Source organism: Lissotriton helveticus, chromosome 4_2, assembly GCF_964261635.1.
Source record: "Lissotriton helveticus chromosome 4_2, aLisHel1.1, whole genome shotgun sequence".
NCBI lineage: Eukaryota > Metazoa > Chordata > Amphibia > Caudata > Salamandridae > Lissotriton > Lissotriton helveticus.
The window spans coordinates 109,848,676-109,868,319 of NC_136064.1; the positions used below are offsets into that span (position 1 = coordinate 109,848,676).

Genomic DNA, 19,644 nt, shown 5'->3' on the forward strand with positions numbered 1-19,644 from the left:
GTCGACCTGCTTTTCTCATCCATCCAGGCCATATTTCCAGGTCCCTTGCACTACAGGGCCCTCCAGGAGACTCAAGACCTCTCACTTACAGAGAGGTTTGATATACTGATACAGCGAGCATAGCTTAAAGAAGCGAAGGCAGAGCTCCAAAGGTGGCTGGCGCATATGGAACCGTGGAATGGCCCCACAATCTTAGGGTCACAACCAGACTTGGTAATAGAATCAATATACAAAGGTTCTTTCTGAGCACTCCAAAATCAGTAAATAACAGTCATTCAGTTTTGGTTTGCGTTCTTGTTTCCTAATTCAGTTTATTATTATTTCTTCTTTTTCCAGCGCAGCGCTGGAAAAAGAAGAAATAATAATAAACTGAAAGACTGTTATTTACTGATTTTGGAGTGCTCAGAAAGGACCTTTGTATATTGTGAAACTGAACCACATGTTGGCTTATCTGTTGAGTCATGGTAACTGGCTCTTCCCTTCTTGGAGCACCATACTGACTTTGTGTGTTGGATACATACCTAAATTTGCTGTGCGCTCATAGTAACTGTTACCACTTTTCAGGAATTGGTAATAGAATCAGACGCTAGTGAGGTAGGCTGGGGGCGCAAAGGGGGGATTTATCCAGAGGAGGAAGATGGTCAGAACTAGAGTGTTCTCCTCACATCATTTGCTTAGAGTTGATGGCAGGCAGGCTTGTTTGTGGTCAAATGTTGGATGAAGGAAAGAATCCAATGCAAGGTCCTCCTAAAGATGGAAATGTCGCAGCGGTCAGAATAATCAACCACCTGGGGGGGACTCGATCCAAGCCCCTATTGAATCTGGTCAGAAGCTTCTAGGAGTATTGCCTAGAGAATCAGATGTCTGCACAGCACAACATGTTCCAGGTGCGGATAATCAAGTGGCGGACTGGCAGGCCCACCATCTGAGAGACCGGACTCCCACCCCACCCCCTGGCTAGAAGTAATGCTTCGCAATGAACGGGAGTAAAAATTCTTAGTTTTGTATGTTTGCATTGCGATTGAAATTGTTTCTAACTGTTCGGTACCGCTCTTTGACAAACAGTTCATGCAGTGATAAATAGCGAATGTTACTTTTCAGGATATGAGCTCAACATTTTTCTCTATTACAGGAAGTGGTTATGGCAAGCAGGAGTAATGATTGATTCCGGCTTTTCGTCGCTCGAAGGAGGAAGAAAGGAAACTTTTGTGGGACTATAATGGCCTGGTGATGTCCAGCTTGGTTGACCTCTGCTGAACTCCAATGAGCTTGATCACAAACGTTCATGGGACTTGTAGTTTTTCAAATGTTTTTTACATGGCTGCTGTTTATTAAAGCGAAGAAAATAAAGAATAATCCTCGCCTCTGTGTCCTTAATAGAATCTAAACTTTCCATTACAAAAGGGTGCCAAATTTGATATTGATTGGCGATACTCGTTTCTGGCCCTGAAGTACTTTGGATTTGATCTCATCTACGGAGCCTGGCTAGATCTCTTAAATCCAGCCCCTACAGCTATAAGAAAAGCGAACAGGATTTTCCCCTTTACTTCAAGCTAAGGAGAGACACGCTGCTCAAGTGTGCCCACTCTCACTCCTATTTACTGCGACAGCTGAGCCTAGTCATCTGGGCTAGATCCTCATCCCTGGTTAGGTTTGGAATTGGAGACAATAGACCTTTGCTTAATGCAAATACCAATATTTTATATGCAGCAGAGCCTCTCCAGAAGATTTCAGTCACTATTCCTGGTACTAGTTTAATTGGGCCAAATACACTGTCCTGATGTTAGACGAGGGATACAAGGAGGCTCTCCACACACAGAGCATGCAAACATGTACTGATGTATTCAAACATCTGGGGACAGCGGTGGCTAGGGACAGAGGCAAGCTTGTAGCCTGCAACCTGGAGGTTCTGTTGTTTAGCGTCAGAATGGGTACTGACGGTGTCTGGTATATTGACTGACTTGTTGATGTACAATGTTGAGTAGATGTTGTCTTTTCTTACTTCTCTCACCTAGGAACTCTTAGAGGCCTCACCGGCTTTACATCTGTATCTCCTGTTGTGCTGTACATTAACTGCTGTTCGGGTGCTGTTCAATTATGTACATGTATTTGCTTTTCCACTGTACTAACCTCTCACCTTCACATAACCACATCCTGTCTGAGACTTTGAAAGATGCAGAATACTTGATCATTCTCCACATACAGCAGAAAGGACATTTTGATTTTTTGGTGTTCAGAGAAACCTTGGCTCAGCTGATAGCTCTGTTAGCCCTGTTCCCTACATGAATGCACATTTAACTGTGTTTCTAGGATGGTGTGGACGGTTTCCTTGAATAGGTTTGCGTTCTCACAATACTTAAGTTTGGTGGTTTTAAGATCTAACGCACAGCAGAGCCTCGTTAACGTTTGCTTTTTGAAAATAGCATGGACGGCTAACGCGGTGCGCCAGAAATTAGCCTGTAACCAACCTGTGGAGCAGTAGATATAAATACCTCCTTGTCCTTAAGAAAATATAGGTTCTCTCGGAACAGGCTATGAAAATCCTACATTGATTTATCCTCCCAGTCAGTCTCAGTCGCCCTGGTTTTCACACCTCTAGACTAGTTGCTGGTGTGGCCACATAAAATAAGTCTGCTGCACCTGTCACTAGAGCATGTTAGGGTGTAATTTGAGAGCCTGTATCTGGTCCACACGGTTTACCATAGATCACATCTCATGTTCCAGAATCATTCAGAGGTCCTATAGGGCCAGATTGGTATCATGCTGGCTTTTCAAGGCTTAAATGTGCGAAGTTCCGTACTAACTCCCATGACTCTGCTCGCCATGTTGATTCCACAAGTCCGAGACCTCTTTATGAAACATTATGTGCTATAGGAAGAAGAAACACACATATACATAAACGTACATAGGTAGTTCGGCATCTTGAGAAGTTGTCCTTCTATGTAGGTCTTTTATTATAATATAAAAACATCAATTCATATATCCATTACAACTTAAAAAAGATTTTATGAGAAATCAGGATAAGGCTTTCGATGAGTTGCAAAGATCGATTGACACGGAGGTAGATAAAGAATTCTAGTCCAATCTTGAGTCCCCACCACCCAGCTGCTGTCATGACATCTACTTTATTTACTCATCAGCTATCACTTTGCTCTCAGAGTTTGTAGCCTCAGCTGAGCTTTGCAAAGGAAGGTCAGGGACATGGGGGATGTGAAGAACAGAGTGAATTCATCCCTACCTCCTACCACTCCTAAATCCAGAAAGAAAAATGCTACTACTCTGCAAGTATCTGTTCGGAGCCTAAGATGCTGTAGATTCACATGCTTTGCATACTCCTGCCATCTAGTGCTGGGGTCAGACACTACAGTTGTTTTTCTCTGAAGAAGCTTAGAGTCACAGGATGTTGTGTGACTCACCCCTTAGTATGCTAATGTGCATAGGCACTAAGTCACCCGTAGATCGTTTTTTGCTCGGCTGGTGAAAGTTTGAGAGCTGTGAATTTTGCAGATGCCTTGCGCTGTGTGTTGAAGAAGCTAAATGTACTAGTGTAAGAAAAACGTGCTATCACCGCCTACTTCTGGGGACATCCAGTTAGTTGTGTTTGAAGGTAGGCGGTCTCGATAGAGGCCTCAATTTGGCAACCTGACAGTGCATTATGGCTTTGTCAAAAAATGTCTTCTACCTATTCCAGTGTTTGCACTGGAGACGGTGGAGTTGGTGCCCAATCGCATTGGAATACTAAGGGAGGCGTCACACAACATCCTGAGACTCGGAGCTTCTTTGAAGATAAATAACTTGTAATGTTTGAGCCCAACATTAGATGATAGCAGTATTCAAAGCATGTGTACCTACAGACACACATGCTACACACGTATAAATATTCCCACCTTGCCGGACTCTGCGTCAACTCTGAGCACATGGGAATTGCTTCCTATAAACAGACCGATGCATATTCTTTGGCTAGTACCAATGAGCAAGCGAAATATAAAAGTTTCATAGGGTAAATAGCCTTTGTCAATCACACCGGCTACTCTTGCAAGGTCAAGTCACTCGAACATAAAAAGGTAGCTTATTAAAAAATAATATACTCAACTAAAAAGATTCTACAAAAGAGGATGCAAGCGACAAAGTTGAAAGAGGGAAGTAGCCTTCAGCCCTGCATATTACCATTACCCCCTAACAAAATGGAGGAACCAGATGTGTTCAGAAGACCCCAAGGAAGAACAGCTTTTAGAAAAAAGCATATATATCATGATTTCACTTCATGTCAACTGTTTAGCTCTTAACAAATGTGTATGAAAAAGCCCTTTTAGGTGACGCTTTGCAGCCTTCTGAGGTAGATCTGTGTCAGAATGCTACAACACACTGCCTGAAGGGAATGTGTGGCCTCACTGTATAGATAAACAGGTGTATCCCCATGTGCAAGTGGATGTCAGACAGAAACAGAGACATGCCCTTTCAAAGAGAGTTAGATGTTACTCTATATCTTTGGCAGGACAAAGACAGATCTGGTGGTGCTAAACAAGAGAAACAGAGCATAGAGTGCAAGCAAATTCTGTGTTACTGTAGGGAAACGCCCCACCCCATGTTTGCTTAATATTATCTGCCTTTTTGCACCTCTTACAAAAGGGACCGGGGTGATGACTGCCTCTATTTCATCCTCTTCCTAGCTTTTTTGGCCCCCTGCTCATAGTCCTCAGGAGTCAAGCGGTAGCCCCAATGCTGGAGAGTCTGACGGACCACAGGGGACACCGTCTTGTTATCATACGCACAGCCAGACTGAAGGATTTTGGAGATCAGATTTCCTCTCCATCTCCCAGTCTTGCCTGTGCAGCGGTCCCAGCGGCCAATCTGTCGTTGGTCATCCAAGGTGCGGCGTCCTTGATAAAACCTGTAATAAAAGCAGGAGACCTTCAGTGTATGGATACCAGCTTTACATATAGACTATGGACTCTGGACTAATCAGGAATCAAGACACGGCCAGATAGAGAGGGCTCTTTAATAAGAAACACACATTAAATGTTAGCAAGGAACACCCCACCATGCAGAGCAAGCAACCAACTCCACCTCCCTCTGGCATTAAACCAACTGCAAGACCCCACAAACTATCACATGCAGAACCGTCATCTGACCTAGCACGCAGAAGCTACGCAGAGCACGAAAAGAGGCATAGAGAAGGAGCAGTACAACCCATCTCTCTTCATTTAAGGTGGTGACACACACTCTCAATTAATTCAGCACCCACACTAAATCACGACCACATCCACAGAAAACCATAAACTTGCAAGCACAAGATGGGCTACAACCCCCTAATGCCTGCGTGCTCCACGCACAGTGCAATACTACCCCTTTCCATAAAGGTCAAAATACTCATATAGCTTCCCACCCTGGGCATTGGGAAAAAGTCACACCACTGCTGTCCACCCAAGCACAAACACTACCCCTTACTATCTCTTCTTACTCAGTGCACCTGCTCTCGCCATTCAGGCCTCAGGGCTAACACCACCTATTCGCAACTAAGGTACTGTGTCACTTTCACTCAGATCTAAATATGGCACAGGGTAAATGGCACTCATCTCCTGCTATCCCACCACATCAATGCCAACACCTCCTCATCCCTCCTTGTCTTACACAGCCCAAAGAAACACCTTGTTATGTTATGTTAAAATGATTTGTAGAGTGCGCTTACACCAAGTGGTTTCATGGCGCTGAGAGCGGAAGGACGGCAGCAGAAAATAACAGGAGCTTTACTCGTATGTTTGTGAAAACAGAAGAGTTTTAAGAAGTATTCTGAATTGGGTGTAGTAGGTTACAGATCTCAGTTCAGTCGGAAGGGAGTTCCAAAATTAGGGACCAGGAAGGAAAATCTGAGACCACCCTGTTTTTTGCGTTTAAAGGTAGGGATCATAAGCAGATTGAGGTGGGAGGAACGGAGTTCGCGTATGGGGACATAGCGATGGATCCTAGAAGAGATGAAAGTTGGGCCCTGGCCAGCGAGGGCTTTAAAGATGGTACAACCCAATTTAAAAACAGCGTTTGGCCACCGGGAGCCAGTGAAGGCTCTTCATCAGAGGACTGACATGTTGGTGCTTAGGTTGATGGAAAATGAGGCTGGCTGCTTGGTTTTGTACCAGCTGTAAACGACGAAGTTGGTATGCTGGAACGCCAACATAAAGTGAGTTCGCAGAATCGATGCGAGAGATGACCAGGGCCAGAATGACAAGAAAGGCCTCGGTGGTCAAAAATCTGCAGATCTTCCGAATTTTGCGAAGATGAAAGAAACAGGAGGATACCACTGCATTCATTTGAGGTTTCAAGGACAGGCCATTGCAGATTATGACCCCAAGGCTCTTTACAGTATCCACGGGGCTGGGGGAGCTGCCCAGGAGTGGGGACCAAAAGTTGGAATCCCAGGGGTTGGCGGCACCTCCCGTCGGGATCAGCTCAGTTTTATCAGGATTACGTTTTAATTGGTTGGTATACATCCATTCGCTAATGGAGGTCATGGTGGATTGAAAATTGATGACTGATGTGTTGGAAGAGTCAATGTCGAACACCAACTGAAGGCCAGCGGCATAATTGAAGGTTATGGCTGGGCTGTTGCGTAAAGACACAATCAGGGGTTGCATGTATAAATTAAACAAAAGGGGCGATAGAGAGGAACCCTGGGCGACCCCACAGGTCAACCTGTTTTTTTTTGGCCTAGAAGTTAGCCAGGCGAACTGCCTGGAATCGCTTATGTAGAAAGGAGGAAATCCATCTGAGGGCCAGACCCTGGATGCCAGCATTGCTGACGCGGTCGATCAGAAGATCATGATAGACCGTGTCAAAAGCAGCCTGACAGATCCAAAAGCACCAGGGCATGGGTGGTGTTTTTATCAGCTCCTCTCCTGAGCTCATCCATGAGTGCCAGGATGACTGACTCCGTGGAGTGAGCTGGTCTAAATCCCGCCTGCCGGGGGTCGAGGAACTGGGAATGCTCAATAAATGAGCCAAGGCAGTTCATAACGTGGGCCTCTAGTATCTTACTACGGTACGGGAGCAGGGAGATTCTGACGGAAGTTGCTCAAAACCGACGGATAGGCGTTCGGTTTCTTCAGAATCGGGACAATCACAGCATGTTTAAAGGTATCGGGGACGATACCTTGTTTGAGGCAGTTGTTAAGAAGTGAGAGAGGCGGGTCAGGGCTGGTAAGGAAAGCCTCTTGCAGAATGTGTGGGGGACAGCAATCATTGGGGAGCCAGATCCCACCTTTTTTAGAAGAACCAGAAACTCTTCTCTGGAGATCAGTGGCATTTGGTCAAGCGTGAGGGGATTTTTACATGTGATAGGAAGGGTGGTTGCGGGGGTGGGAATGTTGTTTTATTGATGGAGGCGATTTTGTCAATAAAGAACGAATTCAGGGAGTCGCATAATATTTGAGAGGAGGCAGATTTAGCTATCACTCTGTCGCAAGCTCATCAACTATTGCGAAAATGTCTTTAGTTTTCGTGGCTGAATTCGTAATTTTCGAAGAGAAATAGATTGTCTTAGTCTGAAGGATAGAGTCTTTGTCATTTTTTAGCAAGGCTACATATACGGTTCTCTCCCCAGGTGCATAAGCTCGCCTCCATCGGCGCTCTGCTTGTCTGAGTGCCAGTTTTTTTCTTTTCAGGTCGTCGGAGAACCAGCGTTGGGCATCATGAGGGCGTTTAAGGTTGGTTCTCTTAAAGGGGTCAACCTTATTACTGGCTGATTCAAGCCATTGATCGAGGTTTAATGCCTGATGACAAAGGGAGCCTTGTTCAGCAGGAGAGGCGGCTGATAAAAGTGTGCAGAAGTCGCCAATATTGACCCGCTTCCAGTTTCTGGACAGGAATTTACCCGCTAGTGGCGGTTTACTGGAGGGATGTAGGCCATACTGAATGTAATAAAATGGTGGTCAGACCATGTGCACGGGGAAACTCTCGGAGGTGTTATTTCTAGGTTGGAGGTCCAGACTTGGTCCAAGATGTGCCCTTTGGCATGGGTAGCCTTCTGCACATGTTGGATACAGTTCATGCCTGATAGAAGGTCCGTGAACTTGACGGAGCTGATACTCTCATGTGTATCAGAGGGCCAGTAATTAAAGTCTCCGAGAATAATTATCCTGGCATGGTTGATAACTAACTGGGAGATTAATTTGCCAAGTAGCTGAGGGAATAAGGGAATGTAATCAGGGGGTCGGTAGAAGAGGGCACAGATAAAAGGGGACTTGGGGGATTCAAATTTTAAGAAAAGGCTGTCAACCCGAGGTATACCACTGATCTCTAGAGCAGTAAATTTATGTTTCTGCTGGATAATAGCTGCCACCCCGCCCCCTGACGTGCCCGACAACCTATTGGCCTGGAGTATGTAATAGCCTGTGGGTACTGCTGAGAGGATGTCGGGGGTGGATTCGGCCATGAGGCAGGTTTCTGACAGGAGGAGGATGTCAGGTTTGGCAGAGTCGAGCAGTTGAAAGATTTCGAGTTGGTGCTTCACCATAGAACGGGTTTTAGATAGGTGATGACAAGGGGTCCTGCTCCAGGGGATCAGGGCTAGTGGGTCCCAGAGGGTCCTTATTGGAAGAAAGAGGACTCTGTCCGGTAGGCCGGGTAGGGAGTTCAGGAAAGGAGTCTCTAGAGGACAGGATCCCTGATTTCATAGCAGACGCCCTGACACTTGGACTAATGGACCAGTTGCACTGTAGGTTTTGCAGCTTGAGTGATGTATAGGTAGTAAAATGGGCATAATGGCTGGCCCCTGGCCCCGGCACAGACGGGCTTGCCTTTGGCGTGCCCGCTGCGCGTTGTAGGTGCCTTAAGTGATGTTGGGGGCGCCAGAGACTGGAGCGCTGACCCCAACATAGGCGGAAGTGAGTATCAGAGCTGAGCTCCCGGAAGCCCTCCGATCAATCGGCACAAGCCGTGTTGGACTGGGTCCAGGGAGGGAGTATTCGCAGCAACAAGTGAGGTACGTGATAGCAATCAGTTAAAAAAAGAAGATAAAGATTTTAAGAACCTTGATCGTATCGCCACAAGCAGCTAGCAGTGTCTAAGGAAATCAAAGATTGCAGCGTCCGCTGCGCGGGAGCGCTGTAGGTGCCTTAAGTGATGTTGGGGGCGCCAGAGACTGGAGCGCTGACCCCAACAAAGGCGGAAGTGAGAATCAGAGCTGACCTTAAAAATTATGCATGCACGGGGGGGGGGGCACTAGAGAGCTAGAATACAAGATGGATGCAAACTGAAGTGGCCTGCAGAGGTCGGACGCATAATCACACAGACTTATCCTGGGAAATGTGACGAGGATGCAGAATCCCAGTACAGCGGTGTTCTGACACAAACCGCAGCAGAGGATTTTATGGATAGGCCTTGCGGTGCCTGAACCGACCCTCGTCAGGGATTGCGGCCTTGCAGTAAAGCATACTACTGAGGCCTCTACCTTTCGCTACTGTGGCAGACCAGGGCAAGGCATGTGTGGGGAAGCAGGATGCCGGGACTCTGGGGACTGGAGCAGAATGAGTGAGGGATCTGAACTGCACAGAGTTTGAAAGGTGGCCGCGGGTGAATGGGTGGACGGTGCGACTCTGCTACCCCTGAAGGCAGCATTGGATCGACCAAGTAGAGTAGACGTCGCAGAGACTTGGATGTGATGAGTGGCGGCCGTGTGCTGCCCAAACCTGCAGGTGGGTGCATGCAGCCGTGGTTGTTGACCCCGGCTTGGATGAATGCTGAAAGGGCGGGTGCATGGCCCGAGGCATAATATAAGCTACTAGTGTGATGCTTTGGAGAGAGTAAAACCACCACTGACTAACACCATGGGACCGGACTGTGCCTGACGGAAGGGCGGTGGTGGACCTGAGGATGTTGCTCGGCGAGCAATGGCTCACATAACAGACTGTCCATAATTGCTGTACCCTATTAGAAGAGTGTAGGAACCACAGGACCACAAGGCTATCACTGACCCAGTCAGATCATCTCCTCAATCTTCCTTCTAGTGACTTTCCTGGTGTTCCTCGTCACAGGAGGTGCCCTCAGTGTCTCATTCAAGAGTGGCATAGGTCATTCAGTAATTGCTATTTTAGCATTCTGTACAATATATTGATATTGTGAATTGTTCTTTTTTTGGTAATTTGTATTTTATGTATTAATGAAATATTGTTATTGCTATTATAGTATTTATGAATCTTTTATGGCCAAATTGAGCCAAATATAGAATCAATTGATTGAGTGGCATAGGTGATCACAAGAGAGCCACAAGGTTAGTGCTCCAGGGCCAATGCTAGTCCAGAACCTGGCTTCACTTTTCACTCTTTTCTATCTTTTTCCAATTGGTGTATGTTAAAGCTCTTCCTGAATGCCTTAGAGTCGAAATAGCAGATAATGAGTGCTTGTGTGAAAAAAAGATTCCCGAGGCCAGAGGAGCAGCTGGTATTTCTCCTACCGGTCAGCCATCGTAAGGCATTCTTCCTCTGGAACTCATGCTAACCTTTTCGATCAATCTGTAGCTACCTCTGGTACCGCAGCACCCCCGTATCGTGTTTAAGAACATTTTACTGATCGTGTGAACGCACCTATGTTGAACCCAGCTGCGTGCCTCCTGCTCTAGATCCATCAACTCTACTCAGATTATACAGAACCCAAGCAACATAGGTTGACACTGAGCATCTTACTTATAACAACTAACAAAGGAACCAAAACAGAATCTCACCAATGTGTCTATCAGTCCACTCTCCTCAAGACAGCTGACCTCTCCGTAACCAAACATATCAACATCTGAAGAAAAACTCATCTCAACACCTCACCTAATCTTTGCCATCATTTCTCCCACCTCGCCTTTGCGCCACCCTCACCAGACTGCAGAAATTTCAGCCTGGTGGTCCTATATAATTTACACCCAGTCGTCTCAAGTTCCAACTGCAAACAGTGTACACATCGCCAATGACTGTCATTGCTAGACACCTTCCGCAAACAGAGCAGTATGTAAAGAGCCTGCTCCACGCAGTCACCCAAGTCTTACTCAATCCACAACAAACCGTACAAAGATGTAAAGTCTAATCTCTCCTACAAATCGAACTCCACAACTTACCAGAGCACAGATGTGCAAACAGAATTACAGTAAAACAAATCAGAAATGCATTTTAAAGAAAAATAAAATGCTAAACAGGTTTATTCATGTCCATAGAGGAAGAAAACAAAAATCAGAGGATGGTGATCGGATAACAACTATTTCACAAACTATTCCAGATGTTTGCAAATTCAAGAAAAAAAATCATGATTTGGGCATCTCCCATTACCTGCAGTACCACTGGAACCAGCCATAGGGGTCCTGAGGCGTGATCCAGCCGTGGCTCTCCCACATGTCCAAGCTGCCCCCACACTTCACCTTGTAGGTATTGACGTCTTCTCTGTACACTGTGGATGCCACCTTTAAGGGAGAGTAGAGTGAGGGCAAGAGAAGAGGGATGATAGGCTCTACTAGCCGTTTATTTTTACACCATTGCCTACACAAGGAAGGTGGAACAGTTGCACTTAAAAGAACTGAAAGCGTGGTGTATCACTAGTTAAGGTCCAGTCAGTACAGGACGAGTCTTGTTTTTAGGGTTCGTTTCTTTTCTTTGGAGGTGACCGGTTGAATCAGTGTAGGGTAGAGAGTAAGGGTCCGGGTTACTGTTAGAGAACCCGTTGCAGTTTTCTTTGGGCACGCAGGCCTCTCTGAGCAGAGAAGTATATAGGTAGAATATAACACTTTACAACGCACGTGTTACAACGTGTGTCATTACAACACATTTTTTACATCACAAAATCCATTACAACGCATAATCCATAACAACGCAATTACTATTCTAACTCCGCCAGGGCGTTACTTTGGGGAATGCGTTGTAATGGATTATGCGATGTAATGACGTGTTGTAATGGATTTCGCGTTGTAAAACATTTGTTGTAATGACACGCGTTGTAACGTGTGCATTGTAAACGATGTTTCCTGTATAGGTGACAACAACATACTGATGCCTACTCCATCTCAACCTCCGCCAATCCAAGAATCCCTCTCTCACCCCTTTACTTCCCCCCCTCGTCCTCTCCCCACCTTCTACTCTCGAACACCCTGTGCGCCACCTCCCATGTGTGCTCTTCTTGCATCCTGTCTCCTGACACTCTCCCTTTCAATGCTCTCGGCCTTTCATTTATTGTTAATTTGTTTATGAGTGCAATGGCACTCGCTAGTTCCTTCAGCCTTCTAGTCTTCCTTCTACTGTTTCTCGGTCTTGTGTGCTCCAAAACACTGACAATTAAAGGATATACCACATAAATGCCCTCCTTCAGACTCTTCACCGAGTCTCTTCACACATCTTCACCCCTCCTTGCTCCCCCCTTGCCTTGTCCACCCTCAGCCCGCATCCCCTTCTACCTCCCCCATTTCTGCCCCCCCGCTTCTCTTCCTTACCAACCTAACGGACCACTAACCTAACTATCCTGACCCTGCAATTTTCCTGCTTTTTTTTCAATTTGTGCCTTTTCATATTTTTGATTTATCACAGCTTACACATTTTGTTGTGCTTATTTCCCATATTTATCTTTTTTAAATCTGTCAGGCAGAGACTTTTATGTTGTTTATATACATTGATGCTATGTATGTCCCCTGTCTTATTGACCTTTCTTGTCTCTAAAATGTAAAGCGCTCTGATACCCCCGGGTCCAGCCAGCGCTATATAAAACCTCTAAATAAAATAAATAAATAAATAAAATAAAACATCCCCAAGTATTCCCTCAAGTGCACAATATACCCCTGCCCACTCTGAAACCCTCCCTCCCTTCCATGCCCCTCTTACCTGTTTAGGGATATCCAATCCCTCGAGCCAGTCCTTCGGGAGCTCCCGCCACACGTCCTTGTAGTTTTGTTCTGTAAACAGTGGAAAGGTTTAAAATTGCGTAGCAGAGAATGTTAGACCTCGCTCCTCTTGTGAGATCAGTAACCTCCCCCCAACTCCCTGCCGTAAGCAACTCCACCGCCTCAGTCCACTCACTGGGGCAGTATACCAATACAACTGAAGATACTACATTGGTATGACAAGTACAAGAATTATTGCTCCAGAATTACATGAAGGGTGGGTGTTCAGGCTGACCACAGAACATCTCTTCATTGCCACAACAAGGCCATCACATCTAAAAGCCCTGCATCAACAAATGGAAGAACCATCACATTCATAGGCACAACTTAGATTTAGAATAGATTTAAAGGAACATAAAAAAAGAACTAGTTGAGCATTTTAAACTGTATCTAATTTATAATATTTCTTGAAACATGTACCATTAACTCTGATTGAAAAAGTAATGTAAATTGACAATATTTGCTTTAAAAAACAAATTAAAAGTAAACTATTTAAAGATTACTCACTTTTAAAAAGGTAGGATTCCTTTTTAAAAAGAGATCTTATGTATTTTACTTAACATAACTAGTTTAATTAAACGTAACATTCGCTTGTTAGTTTATTAGTGTATATATATCAGTGCTAACTCCGTTTACAAACATACGTTCACAGCCCCAAAATGTTTGTCATGAGTATGCTGCCCCCTGCCATTGCTGGTGTGGCCTGCTTCCACCACTGGCACTGCCCACTGTACCACAGGCACTGCCAACGGTTATTGGTGCCAGCTCCAGACCCAACCTCATGCAGTGACAGCCGTTGAACCCTTTAAATACTAGTATGCCAGCAAACAAAGGAAGCCAGCTTATTTATTGGGTTTGAGAGTTCTTCATTGATAAAATGTTGGAAAAGATGTGCCAAATGGTGAGATTTACAGCATATTTATGAGGTTGCAAAGGGGCATTACTGAAATCCCCAAACACTTTTGTGGTATGACAAGCAAGCCATATACAGGAAGTCTTCTTCCTCTTTGTCATTCTTCTGCCTCTTCGTCATTCTTACCCCTCTTCATCATTCTTCTCCATCTTCGTTATTCTTCTCCCTCTTCGTTATTCTCCTCCCTCTTCGTCATTCTTCTCCGTCTTTGTCATTCTTCTCCACCTTCTCCATTCTTCTGCCTCTACGTCATTCTTCTCCCTCTTCGTCATTCTTCTCCATCTTCGTTATTCTTCTCCATCTTCATTATTCTTCTCCATCTTCGTTATTCTTCTCCATCTTCGTTATTCTTCTCCATCTTCGTTATTCTTCTCCATCTTCGCCATTCTTCTCCACCTTCTCCATTCTTCTGCCTCTTGGTCATTCTTCTCCACCTTCTCCATTCTTCTGCCTCTACGTCATTCTTCTGCCTCTTGGTCATTCTTCTGCCTCTTGGTCATTCTTCTGCCTCTTGGTCATTCTTCTGCCTCTTGGTCATTCTTCTGCCTCTTCGTCATTCTTCTGCCTCTTGGTCATTCTTCTGCCTCTTGGTCATTCTTCTCCACCTTCTCCATTCTTCTGCCTCTACGTCATTCTTCTGCCTCTTTGTCATTCTTCTGCCTCTTGGTCATTCTTCTCCACCTTCTCCATTCTTCTGCCTCTACGTCATTCTTCTGCCTCTTCGTCATTCTTCTGCCTCTTCGTCATTCTTCTGCCTCTTCGTCATTCTTCTGCCTCTTCGTCATTCTTCTGCCTCTTGGTCATTCTTCTGCATATTCTTCATTCTTCTGCCTCTTCAACCTCTTCTACATTCTTCTGCCTCGTCATTCTTCTGCCTCTTCGTCCTTCTTCTGCCTCTTGGTCATTCTTCTGCATATTCTACATTCTTCTGCCTCTTCATCATCCTTCAACATCTTCTTCATTCTTCTGCCTTTTCTTCATTCTTCTGCCTCTTCGTCATCCTTCAGCATCTTCTTCATTCTTCTGCCTCTTCTTCATCTTCTCTATCCTTCTTCATTCTTCTTCACTCTTCCGCATCTTCTGCCTCTTCTTTATCTTTTTCACCTTCTTCTGCAGCTTCTGTGTCTGAGATTTCCCTCGCATTGATCTGCAAACGTGAAGCCGTCTATCCTGCAGAATAAGACCAAGAATGTTTGGCTGATGATCAGCGCCAGCAAAACTGCGGACAAGCATCAGGGTCACCCAGAGGTATCTGCTGAGCGCTACTACTTTTCAACCTCTGCTTAGATCAGCAGTGCCTACACTCCAGTCTGATAAAGGGGGTCTACCTTTTACGGGAGACATACCCTGAACACCCTTAAGAAAAACAAGCCTTTCCTTCCGCCTGAAGACTTAAAGCCTGCAGAACAATCCCTGGTGATCTCACGACTTGAATATGATCTGGTGACCCTTGCGGGGCTTCCTGAAGCGAGCTTGTCCCCTCTCAGAGCCACGCTCAAAGCATCGGCCAGGCTCATCACAGGCTCCAAAAACACAATCGCATCACACCTGACCTTTTGCAGCTTAACTGGCTGCCTATTGACGCGAGGATTCATTTTAAAACAGCTTGCCTCACGCATAATTACAACACACTGGCCTATCTGGTGAACAAGCTTGTTCTTTCTGGCTCGGGTCGTAACTTAAGAAGTACGTCCACCCTACTCTTGAAACTTCCCAAATTCAAAAAGAAAAGTACGTACAAATGTGCTTTCTCCGGCCTTGCTCCTAGAATATGGAACACTCTTGCTACAGACATTAGAGCCAATCCTTCCACTGCCGCTTTCATGAGACAGGCCAAATGGCTTTTCGTGAATAAACATTAACGTCATCATCCTGTACTCTTTTTCAAGCCCCCTTGCAGACAGATTTGATATTTATCCCAACATATCGTTTTCTATTTATGTTATGATTGGTTGGTAAATTGTTATTTTACTCTAGTGCCTTTCCAAAACTATTCTAGCTGGGCCAACTACAGATTTGTCATTTATTTGACCATGTTGTGATGAGCCACTCTATAATTGTTTTGCTGAATGTTACAGGAAATCTTTTGCACTCTATAAGAAACTGAACTAGCGTGGCCCACTACCCGGTCCCTGATCTGGACTGTTTACTCCTTGTTGTTTTACAAAGTTGCCCTTAACTGTTCTGAGTTCATGCATGCTTTTGCCTCTGTGTACAGGGTGCTGATACCCGCAAGGGTCATGTTCGTGCTTTATACCACTTTTCAAATAAATATAAATAAATGCTAGTGTTATTTTTCATTCTCTTACCCTCCTTTTATTAATTGTCAAAGGATAAATATGTGTGTTTTCTTATTGTGGCCCAGACAAGCATATTGAATATGTGTCATGCCCGAGACCGTAAAAATTACATTTAATACCAACTCCAGAGGATTCATTTCCAGATATTTAGTTAAATACACTGCAAAATTCCCTTACACTTGTTTGCCCCATTTTGAAATGTAATTTTGATCTTGCATATACTGGAAATCGCACAATGTAACTTGGGATGTGGGAGTGATGCTCAATCTTAAAATGTTTCAATGGAATTGTGGTCATTTACAAGATTGTCAATGGGGTCAGGGCGTAGCAAATGCTCGCTCGCATATGAGCTCAGTACATTATCAGTTGTGGAATGAGATGTACTTCGGGACCAAGTGTGAGAACCTTAGCTCTCACCCCTCACATGACCATTCATGGTAACAAGATTCACATTTAAGACCTTGTTAAGTAGAACTTGGCTTCAAATGTCAAGATGGTGTTACTTATAACTGCAATTGGTAACTTCCAGATCTCATCCATTTGATTTAAGGGTGATTGAATATATAACAAAGTGGTGATGCAAGCATTAAGTTCACCTACAATGGGAATAGCTACTGGTATTGAATTTTAATGTGGTTTTGTGTTATAGTACAAACGTAGCTGTGAACCAATGGAGCGCTGTAAATTACATGAGGGGTTGGGCGACAATCATATATTGTGTACGTTACATGGGGATTACATTAATACATTTTACACACATTCCATTGCACGTTTTGTATGTACCGGGCGATTAATTGATTTTCCCAGATTCGAAGATGTTGAGTCTGCCACCGAGGCTCGGAGTCGAATCTGGGTACCCACGCTCCAAAAGCGGCAGCTCAAGATGGTAGGCTTCATCTCTTCCCCAAGATAAATGAGAATAAATATGACTTATACCTGGGATGGCAGCAGTGATGGTAGGTGTAGTCTCATCAAATACTAATAATAATAATCCAATTATATAGCGCCTGGTTACACCAACCGGTGTGTCCCAGCGCTGGAGAAACCACTCTCCAGAGAGGCTGGAAAGAGACAGGAACGCTAAACAGACTAGAGAATACACAGGCCTAACAACTGGAAAAAATACATTTTTTTCCCGGAAAATGTTTTCCGAGGGCTCAGCCCGAAGAGAGAGAAGTAATGAGTTCCAGTTTTTAGCTGCCAAGTAGCCGAACAAGCATGCACCCATTCTGGCTCTTTGGACTTTGGGTACTTTTACCAAGTGGGCTCTGGTTGATCTAAGATGATGGGTTGGTTGATGGGGGATAAGGAGATGGTGGAGATAACTGGGGCCTTTGCCCTGCAGGCTCCGATGACAGTAACATAGGCCTTTAAAGAGAATCATTTTTTCAATAGGTAGCCAGTGCAGAGAGTCTAGGGGTTCGAGGCAGAAGCTCTTCTAGGAAGGCTGAGGACCAGACGTGCCGCCGCATTCTGGATGCGTTGCGGCTTGTAGAGAATTTTTTTGCTGCTCCAATGTAAACAATGCTTCTATAGTCTAGCTGGGAAATTACAAGAGCATAAACCAGGGTTTTTCCGGCCGATACAGGGAGAGTGTTCAGGGTTTTACCATAACATTGAGAATTCCGAAACATTTCCCTGTGACCTTCCTAATGTGATCCTCAAAAGAGAGTTTGGGGTGCAGCCAGACACCGAGGTTTTTTGCTTCCTCCTTTGGGATAGGCGTGGGGCCCTGAATCTGGGGCCACCAAGCTGAACACCAAATGGAGGGGGACTTCCCTACGATTAGGACCTCCGTTTTGCTGCCGTTCAATTTAAGGCAGTTACTCGACATCCAAGAGGCAGGGTCACTCAGGCAGGAGGAAAACTGTGTGTCTGCTTCCTCCAAGTTTTGAGAAAGGGTGACAATAAGTTGGGTGTCATCCGCGTATAACACTATGGTGGCATTGTGTTTTTCCACAATCTCTGCAACGAGTCTGATAAAAATGTTAAAAAGAGTCTGGCTTAGAATAATATCATGTAATTTACCAGGACTAGATCTATTACATAGAAACAAGGCAGACTGCGAACTAGCTGAAACCATATCAATTTTCAAAACAAGCAGAGTTTTTAAATTACAATCTACAGCAAATTCCTGTTAATACTTTTGTTAAGAAATATTGCCAGTTCCCCCTTTACACGACCTATCCTAAACACAACAGCACGATTGTAAAAAGAAATAAAATTGTTTGGAGCATAATCAGAAGTTAGCCAAGTTTATTGAAAACAAATTACTTCAACCCAGTGGAAATCAAACTTGCAGGACTTTCATCAGTTTATGGAGGCCTATGATATTCCAACAAGTAAAAATTGGATCCGTACCAGGCCCTTGAATTAGAGATTGAGCCAATCTCCATGGTACACTCCTAGAATGGAGAGGAGATGTTACATGATCTCACTCCGAAACCGATTTGGGAGTTGGAATGATTTGTCTGTATTTTTTGGAGGCTATAACTCTCCAACAACTCACATCAAAAGAGTATGGCCTCAGACACAATGTGATGGTGGGAAGAAACAGTAAAAAAAAACGAGAAACTCTGTGGAGGGGATATAAACATCTATCCCATCTACGAAAAAATCATCAACGTAATCCTAGATTATGGCGCAAACTGTTAGATAAGAAAATGCATCGAGCAAAATGTAGGTTCCAAGCAGGAGTCATGATCTAAAAGTTCTACAACAGCGATGTCTGATGACTTAATAAAAGTTAACGTAAGCATAAGATGAAATATTTACAATATATAATCTCAATTCATTGGTGGAAAAGAGTGGTCATCAGGAAATCCATTTTCAAATAGAGTAGAGCATCGACCCATAAAAGAAGGGACCATCGCTGTTCATCCCTCGCAGATATGAAACTGGCCATATCTCCCTACTTGGTCCTTGAAGAAGTGGAGACAGTTTGGGCAATGACAGAAAACCCAATAGTGAAGCACAAGAAGTTACTGCTAGGTGGAGGTGAGATGACAGATTTTCAGAAAGACTTGAATTTGTTTGAACTTCCTACTCGCTGGCAGGGGGAACTTACTTTGCGTGAGCCCTTCTTTGTGAGTATTCTTTTTTTAAGCTGTTTGGGGTGTTTTGATGGAATACTGAGGAGCTTTCAGCATTAGCTGTAACCCCTTTTGCCTTAGATTTGCCCTTCTTTGGTATCAATGGACACTGGATGTTCCTGACTTTGAGAAGATTAATTTCCCAACTTAACAATGTCGTTATTATCTCCAAAACAAAGATCCTTCTTGACCGGAGCAGGTGCTAAAGGCCGCCCTCCTATTAGTGTAGAGGGGACTATTGTAGGACCTTGATGGAATCTTAATGGAGAATCAAAGCTCACAGGTGCACTAGATTTATCAGAACACTGTACTTTTTGCGTGCTTAACTCTTAAAGTAAGCGTTTTTAAAAAATTCTATTGTGTTGAGCTATTGTGTTGAGATTTGCTTTGCAAGATGTTTGACCATTGAGAACAAAACTTTTTTGGACCGAGTTCTTCATAGCTGGT

General features: G+C 44.5%; 1 protein-coding gene across 1 annotated transcript in view; it reads right to left on the reverse strand.

Annotated features, from left to right (window-relative positions):
• Nucleotides 1–2,927: 2,927 nt before the first annotated feature.
• The window catches only part of LOC144752237 (uncharacterized), a 35,069-nt gene continuing 18,352 nt past the window's right edge, over nucleotides 2,928–19,644 (reverse strand). The window contains exons 4-6 of the mRNA XM_078640235.1: nucleotides 12,834–12,904; nucleotides 11,298–11,428; nucleotides 2,928–4,891 (exon numbers count right to left, since the gene is read on the reverse strand). Of these exons, the coding sequence (XP_078496361.1) occupies nucleotides 4,651–4,891; nucleotides 11,298–11,428; nucleotides 12,834–12,904 (443 nt within the window). The 3' untranslated portion in view covers nucleotides 2,928–4,650. The remainder of the gene's footprint in view (nucleotides 4,892–11,297; nucleotides 11,429–12,833; nucleotides 12,905–19,644) is intronic.